Source organism: Botryllus schlosseri, chromosome 2, assembly GCF_051294905.1.
Source record: "Botryllus schlosseri isolate E-star chromosome 2, Bs_hap1, whole genome shotgun sequence".
In the NCBI taxonomy this organism is placed as follows: domain Eukaryota; kingdom Metazoa; phylum Chordata; class Ascidiacea; order Stolidobranchia; family Styelidae; genus Botryllus; species Botryllus schlosseri.
This window is the reverse complement of record NC_137237.1, coordinates 20,039,057-20,048,535: the sequence shown is the minus strand read 5'-3', so window position 1 is coordinate 20,048,535 and position 9,479 is coordinate 20,039,057. Positions and strand designations below refer to the sequence as shown.

The 9,479-nt window shown below is 39.4% G+C and overlaps 3 protein-coding genes across 4 annotated transcripts in view; 1 reads left to right on the top strand and 2 right to left on the bottom strand.

The window, feature by feature from the left end:
• Nucleotides 1–5,025, bottom strand: part of LOC145434080 (histone deacetylase complex subunit SAP30L-like) — a 127,625-nt gene extending 122,600 nt beyond the window's left edge. Inside the window, exon 1 of the mRNA XM_080311370.1 lies at nucleotides 5,003–5,025. The gene's annotated coding sequence lies outside the window, so the exon portion shown is untranslated. The remainder of the gene's footprint in view (nucleotides 1–5,002) is intronic.
• Nucleotides 1–9,479, top strand: part of LOC145434068 (uncharacterized) — a 169,864-nt gene that overhangs the window by 34,852 nt on the left and 125,533 nt on the right. The gene's annotated exons all lie outside the window — the stretch shown is intronic.
• LOC145434077 (gamma-glutamylcyclotransferase-like) lies at nucleotides 386–1,608 on the bottom strand. Its single transcript, XM_080311364.1, has one exon. It carries the CDS (start codon nucleotides 1,606–1,608, stop codon nucleotides 1,081–1,083), a length of 528 nt encoding a protein of 175 aa, XP_080167490.1. The 3' UTR covers nucleotides 386–1,080.

Below are 9,479 nucleotides of genomic sequence, written 5' to 3'. Positions count from 1 at the left end.
GAAATCTGTTAAAAAAGAATCATGGATTAATCATGATCAATTGAAACAAATATTAAAGTAACCATTTGGTGATCCTATAGAATAGCATAGTAGGAAAATTTAAGCTTGTTGCAGCTATATAAGGAATAGATTATGCTGTTTTGTAATGAAAATTTGCATGGTGCACAGTTATGCCGGGTTTTCATAGCCTATACCGGTAGTAGAGTGAATTCCTTAGGACACATAATGCACCATTCTTATGTGCGGTATCTGTGCCGTGAGAAATGAATGATATGAAGCTCGACGCATGGGTAACTACACGTGGTAACTGATTGGTTGTTATTGACCTGGACCAGACACCCTTTCCAACTATTTTCTCAACACTGACCTGTTTACAATCAAACCATTAGTGCATAGAATATATATTTGTACCAGTGTAATCGGAACATGTTGGCTGTATCTATGTAATAGATTGAAAAACGAGTGATAATGTACTGTACGCGGAACTTGCTTGCACTGATTTCAGTCAGCATTCATATTACTTTTATAAACCTATATAGAGTTCAGTTCAGTATATTATTACGGTATATTTTTATCCAATCAATACACCAGAAGATTACGGTACAATGAAATCATAGGAAGGTGCCGAACCGACTCGGAGTAGTCTTTAAATCGGACACACACCTAGGGCTGGAAGAAAAAATCATCATTCAGTATACAGCCTTCCTAATATTATCATTATGTCAGAGATTTATTGACCAAATTCTTCGTTGAATCGATATTTTGAAACCAAGGTCAAGTAACAATATTTGTAAGATAGATTTTAGGCGGATAACTTTGATCAACGTAATACCCAATAATGGCACAGTATTGTCTTTTGCAACGCATGACGAATTAGAAGACGATTGAGTATTAGGATGTTATCCAAAAATACTCTGTCAAGTGCGCTCCTACTTGTTGATTAGAGTGAAACCATCACTAGAATTTTACATGGGGGGAGCCAACCATTCACATGCACTGATAGCGATTGCGACAAATTCAAAATTATAACACATGTAACAAAATACGCCACTAAACAAACGGAAAGCGCATGGAAGTTTCTCAAAATCTCTGTCTCATTTCCAGAACGTCTCTCATGACTTGCGTTTCTTCTGTGTTATCATTTGTTTTGATGCTTTGTAACATTTCAATATATTGAGCAGGTAGGCCGTGATACTTGGCTCCCTCCAAAATGAGACCATGGTATTGCGGTGATGGGTCATTGTATTTATGCCTTCCACCCAAGTCAGTCTGTTGATATGTTCTACATTTCAATTCTTCTTTTCCTGGTGTGATAATATTTACTTCCAACGGGCGATACACATTTTGCGACACTCCTTCTTGATGATCCAGAGCTGGTAGATCTGCTAAGTCAATTTCCCATATCAGCCCCCAAACATAATCGCGAGGATTGTCGGATTCCCGTATCGTTGCCACGCCGCCCTTCCATCTTTCTGAATAGCGTGCGAACTCCAAAGCAAAGTTTGGGAGCTTGCCTATCCCCAGTTTCTTAAGCGACGGGGAGCTCAATACGAGACGATACGCGCATAGATTACTTCCATAGGCAAAATACTTAAATGTAGTGCACATATTAGCAACAGTATTCAAGTAATTCACTACCTTCACCTGTGGCGCCGCAAAACCCGCCAAGAATACTCAATCAGCTGATTGTGAATAAAATGGAAACCTATTTCTCTTATTATCCAGATTTGTTTGTATATGTGACGGATGACTGCACATTGACTTCCTAGCAACATTCTCGTCTATGTTCATTCATCCGTAGTTTCTTAGCATTTTTTATCAAGTTACACCGATAAAATGAAAAGACAGAAAGGTGAAAGTTATTTACGTATAATAGTAATATAGAGAGCTATAATCCGACCAATCTAAACACCATGTCAGTCGAAATACAAGCAATTACTACTAAATAAACACAGTCCATCCTCAAGATTACCGGACCACGACTGACCTATCGATCTCGCTTCCCATGACATGCCGACCTATTTCTTGTCGCTTCCTTTTTCTATACTATCTTCTTTACTTTCATTCAGTGTGCATGCCTCCTCTTTACATCGCCTAGGCCAAGGTGGGTGTCCGATTCCATAGACAACTCCTAGTCGCTCCGACATCTTCCTTTCTTTTCATTGTATCGCATTTTTGTGGTGTATTGAACTGATAAAATTGCTAATAAACCAATGATGATGATGATGATGATGATGATGATGCCATGGAATGTAAACATTCTTTAACCATACAATCTTGATTAATAAATATTGATTATAATAATAACCCAAAGTTCGTCAAAGTAGTCATCGTGGTGCTTTAGTAGAAAAAGAAGCGACGGCATAAATTTCTACCCAGTCACAAGTAGAAGTAGCGATTTCTAAGACCTGACTGCTGTCTGGCGTCTTCCAGCGCAGCTATAGCTAGTCCGGTCATCTCTGTTAAACATCTTTACATTATATTAGAATCTTTTTAAATGGATACAAATTCCACTAAATGACTGACTGACTTCAAGTGGAAGTATAAAATGAAAATTTGAAAAATGCTCATCATGAGTAGTTTCAAAAAGTAGTCTTGGTCAAGATGTAATAGGCTATCCTTTTAGTATCCGATCGAAGATGGCTATTCTTTCAAAATAGCAACGTCCATCTTTACGACCAACGCAAAATGACTGATGTCTCTCATGACACTGCTGATGCTACCGATGGTACCGTTCCGACACTGTGAATGCACGCGCGTAAAATAGATGTATTGACTAGATTGGAATCAGACATCCAGCTCTTTTTAGTACAAAATTTTCGAATATATCTTCAGTTACCACGATCAGGGCTGTGGAGTTGGAGTCGGAGTCGGAGTTTCGCTCATTTTACCTGGATGGAGTCGGAGTCGAAGTCGTAAAAAATATTGACTGCAGTCGGAGTCGGAGTTTGTGAAAATGCTCTCGACTCCGACTTCAACTTCTCTAATATACTATGAAAACAAGTGCTTTCAAAGTTCTCTTAAAATTGCTAATAATAAATAAAATAGGGTTTGTATGTAGCCTACCAACAATCACAGTTATTAGTAACTATATAAAACTGCACATTGATTGCAAATTGCAATTCAATTGGTTAGAGGAAAAAGTTTCAACCAAATCGCGACCAACACAAAATTACAGATGCAGTCACAAATTGGTTCAATTTTTGGAATGATACCATGATATTATGAAACAGTAAATACATCTTCTGGTTTTGTGAGTAACAGTATCACTTGTAGCATTGACGAAAATATAACCAAACACTGCTTCCCACTTGACGAAATCAAAAATATTTCTAGTAAGTAGAGCAGCCACATGGGTCGAGCAAATGTTTAAAAAAGGGTGCAATAGTCCTAGTCCATTGATAGTTGACTAAGTGCATGCAGACCAGTGATTCCCAACCGCGCTTCTCAGAGCCGCATGCGGCTTGAAGGTGGCTTTCTTGCAGCTCTGATTGACCTCTAAATATGCCACAAAATATAATAGACGGCAGTTGGTATTTGTTTCTATGAATAGGTGCAGTCAATTTCTGTATGAATGCTAAAATGAGGGATATTATTGACGTTTAAAGCCATCCAAGGCCGCTTCTGAAAACCAGGAAAGAGAATTCTTGCAGACTATCATCAAACGCATGGATGAATAGGGCCTATATCCGTCCAACAAGGATATATCTCGAGTTCTGCTGGTCATAGACCTTTATATATCGTTTCTCTGAAGAGTAAATTTGGACACAATTTTACTAATATCAAAATAACGGCTCATAGTCAAGTATAACTTGCAAAAACTTCAATATTACTTGGCGTATAATCCCCTGCAAACTTGTGTTAGGTTTACCATACTGAAGGAAAAAATCAGTATTTTGGACGCTGAGCGAGAAAGACGACCTTTTTTTAGTCAACCGATCACGAAGTGCGAAAAATTTACGATTTTACAAGATTTTCCTCCGGTATTCCAAGTTTGAAAATTTTGAAAAAGTGTCCTCCTTTCCCGATTCCAAAATATGGTAACCCTAATTAAGTGCTGGAATGTATGAAGACTAAAAGGCTATCACATAGCGATATATTAGTATGTTGTGGTAAAGTAATGATATGTATTTTCAGTTTATTTCAATGTATAGCACTCGCCAATCTGCGCCTATCAATGCTAAAACAACTGATATAGAATCTATAGAAGTCTATATGTGCATGCTTTTGAATTAGCTGGATGGTAAGATCCAGAGGAAGGCAAGCAACCTTTAAATTTTCGTTATAAGTCGCCCACGTGTTCCATGCGGCCCCATACATACTCTGATGTTTGAAACGCGGCTTCGACATCCAAAAAAGGTTGGGAACCACTGATGTAGACATATGTTATTTGACTACTTCCTAGAATTCGTTTCTACTATCGTCTATTGGTAGTGAGAGAGTGTGTACTTGTCATCAGTATATGGTGTTTAGTGATAAAATTTGTAGATCTCTGTATTAGTTGTCGAGTCATACGCGAGAGCTACACTGCTATTGTTTATATTCACATTTTAATTATACAGGATGGGATACATACAGAGGGGGTCAAAGTAGTGAAGAAAGCTACTCAAGTAGAAGTAGAAGTAGCGCCAAAAATCTACTCAAGTACGAGTAGATGTACTTCTTTCATGCGCAACCTAAAACTACTTGAAGTATAAGTAGAATTGAGTGATTTTAAATCTACTCAAGTAAGTAAGTAGTTGTTAAAACGATCGTAATTCGTTCGTATGGACTGTCAAATAACTGCAAATGGAGCTGTGCGGATGGTGTTGTATGGTTATGGCTCATACCGTCACGCATGACTTGTGTTCATGCTGACAAAGACTTTTGTGTCAACTCACTGGAGTTGAAGGTAGTGATAAGTGCAAGTTTCGGTTTAGTCTTTCCTTGCTTTATTTACAGCTTAATCATTTATTTGAGTATAAAACTCGTTAATAAATGCATAATTGTACATGATTAAGCTTAATACAACCAAATACTCCAATCCTGCAAATTCAATATGCTTACATGCAAACTGAAATTTCGAAGGGTTAAGAATGATGCCATTGCGTCCCATCAGTTCGAGATAATGAATCATTCTCCACCAATGTTCAGACAGACTGTCATCCCATAACACTGTGTCGTCGACGCACTTTGTCTTTCTAGGCACATCAGCGATTATCCGATCATACCGATGAGTGTATCCATCCCCGCATCACTGGACACGACTCACTGGTCCTCCCTGGACCCAGTCGATTGTGTGGCAGCAGGTCACGATGAAAACAACCAACTAGAGACGTCTATTATTGCAGCTACAAGGGCATCCCTGAACGCCATTAAAGTCATTTCATGGGAGGATGTGCGAAAAGCTACCCTATGCGATGATACTCTCAGTAAGCTGAAGGAATACATCGTCTCAGGATTCTCGCGTGGATCGGAACAGTTGCCGTTTCAGGTCCAAGCATATTGGCGCTATCGTGGTAAGCTTTCTATTGTTGATGATGTTGTCATGTATGATGATCGAGTTGTTATACCTTCAATTCTGAGGAAACTAATATGTGACACCCTTCATTCTGCTCACCAAGGTATCAATGCCATGTCACAGAGAGCTCAAGCTACTGTTTTCTGGCCCGGTATGTCGGCTTGCATTGCAAGAACGCGGGCACAATGTGATGCGTGTAGCAGGTCCGCACCGAGCCAGCCGCATTTGCCCCCTTGTGATCCTTACGTCCCGACATACCCCTTTCAGGCTATTGCCGCAGATTACTGCACTGTTGCAGGTCACCAGTATCTCGTAGCCATCGATCGTTTCAGCAATTGGCCTGAAATCTTTCATATCAAGCCTGGCACTCAAACTTCTGGTGCACTTGGACTGCAAGATGCTTTACGGAACTACTTCATGACATTCGGCGTTGTAGAAGAACTGAGCAGCGATGGCGGACCTGAATTCACCGCTCATAGTACGCAAGATTTCCTACGTCGATGGGGTGTTCGGCACAGACTGTCTTCAGCATACAATGCTCGGTCGAACGGCCGGGCTGAAATTGCGGTCAAGTCAATTAAACGACTTATCACTGGAAATATATCACAGGATGGTGAGCTCCGAACCGACTCATTTGTACGAGCCGTGTTACAGTTCAGAAACTGTCCTGATCCAGACAATGGCCTGTCTCCAGCTCAAATCGTTTTTGGAAGACCATTGAAAGACGCTCTGCCATTCAAGAAAGTTGGTTCAGTATTCAACGGACATATCGTAAGACCGATGTGGACAAAGCTATGGCAAACAAGAGAACGTACATTACGTACCAGGTTCGCTAAGCAGCTCGAATCTTTGCGACCACGCACTCATAATCTGGCACCCCTTGAAGTGGGGGACATATGTCGTGTACAAAATCAACATGGACGTTTCCCTCTTCGATGGGACAAGACTGGTATGATTGTTCAGTGTAACGGCAATGACCAGTATCTTGTTAAGATTGATGGGTCCGGGAGATTGACTTTGCGAAACAGAAAGTACCTTCGTAAAGTACAGCCATTCTGTCGATATACTGAAAAGCAGCATAGTACGGAAACTTTATCACCCGTGCCGACAACTGAGTCACCGCATGTTGATGGTGCGAATCCCGTGCAGAGGATTCTCAATGACGCACACGAGGAAAAACATTGCAACGACCAGCCTGTGGATGATGTTGACGATGCGTACATGGATGATGATGATGACTCTCCTGGTACTTCACCATCAACCAGTGCTGATGGTGGCCGCAAGTCAAACCGTGTCAAAAATCCTCCACTTTGGCACAAAGACTATGTCCTTGGCGCGTTGTATTCATACTGATGCATGTTTATTGTTGCGCCTTTTTCTTTTCAACTCCTCAAATTGTGCCTTTATCGGAGTTGTGGGGGGATGTATGGTTATGGCTCATACCGTCACGCATGACTTGTGTTCATGCTGACAAAGACTTTTGTGTCAACTCACTGGAGTTGAAGGTAGTGATAAGTGCAAGTTTCGGTTTAGTCTTTCCTTGCTTTATTTACAGCTTAATCATTTATTTGAGTATAAAACTCGTTAATAAATGCATAATTGTACAGGTGTAGAGAACTTGATTCATATTGATGCACCCCAGTAGGCGTCAACTTTTGACAGAATAAGCAGTCGTCCACACCATGGGACGTGAAGGATAGTATTGAAATGGAAATGCGATACTAATCCCTTGGTTACTCGAACAGCCCGTTTTAGAGAATATCATAGCATGGCGCCCTCCCCCATATTATAAGGCCCCTAGTTCAGTCGAACTGAAATACATAGAAGTTGTGTCTGATACGGCTTTAACACTTTGCGCGATTAGTATACGTTAATTAAAAATATGGCAGATGGTAAAAATTCCACATAGTTAGCTTTATTTTCGGAAAATATACGGGATTAGGCTACTACACTATACTTCAATATGAATGTTCTCCAGAGAAAAGACCTGAAACCATCATTAGAACTCAACGTATAATAGTCGTAATTGAAAGAAGAAAAAAACTACTTCTAAAAAGCGGAAAATATATATTTCATGTCTGTTGTCCAGTAAGTTTCAACGGTGGTATGCTAAAACAGGTTTAGCGTCAAAAAAGTCAAAGTCCCTATTTCCAGATTAGGACACGTCATGGGTTGCTAGGTATAATGGGTAGCTAGGTATAATGGGTAATTGCTAGATTGCGAAACGGTAGTTTCAAAAGTTTTGGGGGGGGCATACTTACTGTGATGAAATATTCGATATAGGTGACAATGCGGTATGAACGGAACTCCGCAACCCGGTATCTAAATTATATTGAGCGATACTTTCGTTAAAACATATTTTTCACTCCATATTTACTGTGCGCGAAGCGCAACGAAAATTCTGGGTATTACGTGACTTTTATGAAAATTAAATGTTGGTACTACGTGAAAACAGCCCCGAAATTCCGTAGGCTATCTTTCTTATTGGGGGATTAAACTACTTCTATTTGAGAAACTGAAAATAGCGGAAAGTAAGACAGTAGTTCACAAAATATTACGAAGTAGAAGTAGCGGGAAACAAAAGATTTACTTGAGTAAGTACCAGAAGTAGAGGAAAACTACTTGAGCACTTCGAAAAAGTAGATATATATCATGTTTGAATGATTCATACATATCAGAGTATCCCTAAATTGTCAATGCTATAAAAACTTGTAATTAGAATAAAAAGAAGGATGTTTTGAAATGAATACTATCATGTTAATTTCACAGTGAATATTTCGAGATGTGTACCACAATGAAACAATTTTGCATGCCATCGTGAATAATATGTTTTCATATGTGGAATGATTATGTGAAGGTCATTTCACCGTCACCGTGGCATATAATTTTCGAAATAAATTTGTAGTACTATTGGAGTCGGAGTCGGATTTCGGTGAGGAAAATAGTCGGAGTCGGAGCCAGAGTCGGAGTCGGTACGTTTAAAGACTCCAGAGTCGGAGTCGGTCGATTGAAAATGTCTGGAGTCGAAGTTGGAGTCGGTGGTAAACATATCCCAAAACTACATTCTACTTTACAAAATCTGAAAGTCTAAAAAGTACGTACTAATGCCTAAAAACTGTTAAATGGAAGTCAACTAACCACTTAAGAAGGTTGTGCAAGTAGGGAAACCTATTCGATTGATCAGAAAATGTAAACGTATAGGCTATATACTTCTTTACTATGACCACATCTGTTAATGACTTTCAGGCAGCCAACGGTGAGTCTAAGCTCAGACTTAACCCGGCACCGGCAGTAATCATATACAACAGTCCCGAGTTGTTCTTGACCTGACAACATAAGTCAATCATAGGATATATTTATACCTGAATAGCGGCATGGGTAGGGTTGCATTTAAAACAAACGGTGCTTTAAAACACTTTGTTTAAAACATGTTTTAAACAGTGTTTTGAAAAAAAACCTTTTTAAAAAAATTGTGTTTTTTTCAAGTTGTAAAATTATGCCATAATTGTGTATATACTTTACACAAAGCATGTTGTATGAGCCTACGCATAATTACCACCCGATTTAGCCGACGTATATCGATATGGGATGGTTGGAACCCTCAAAATAGTCGGTTCAACAGCAATAGTACATATATTTCGTCAAAGGCGCTATTTTTACCCTATATTTTCATTTGTCTATGTCAATCCACTATGACGTCACAATTGAATATTCGTGAGGTCATGTTTCTTTTAAAAACATAAAAAACAATAAAAAACATGTTTTTAATTAGGGTCTTGTTTTAAACATGTTTGTTTTAAATTGATTTTGGTTTTAAATGCAACCCTAAGTATAGGCCCTGCTTGCAAACGCGAACCTCCTAATTATTAAGGTTCACAACGAACTCGAACGTGAACCGAACATTTGCACGATTCTGAATTCTTCTTCGATCGTCTGAATTAGAGGCAATTTCTGGTCATAGTGATGACTCATCCCCTGG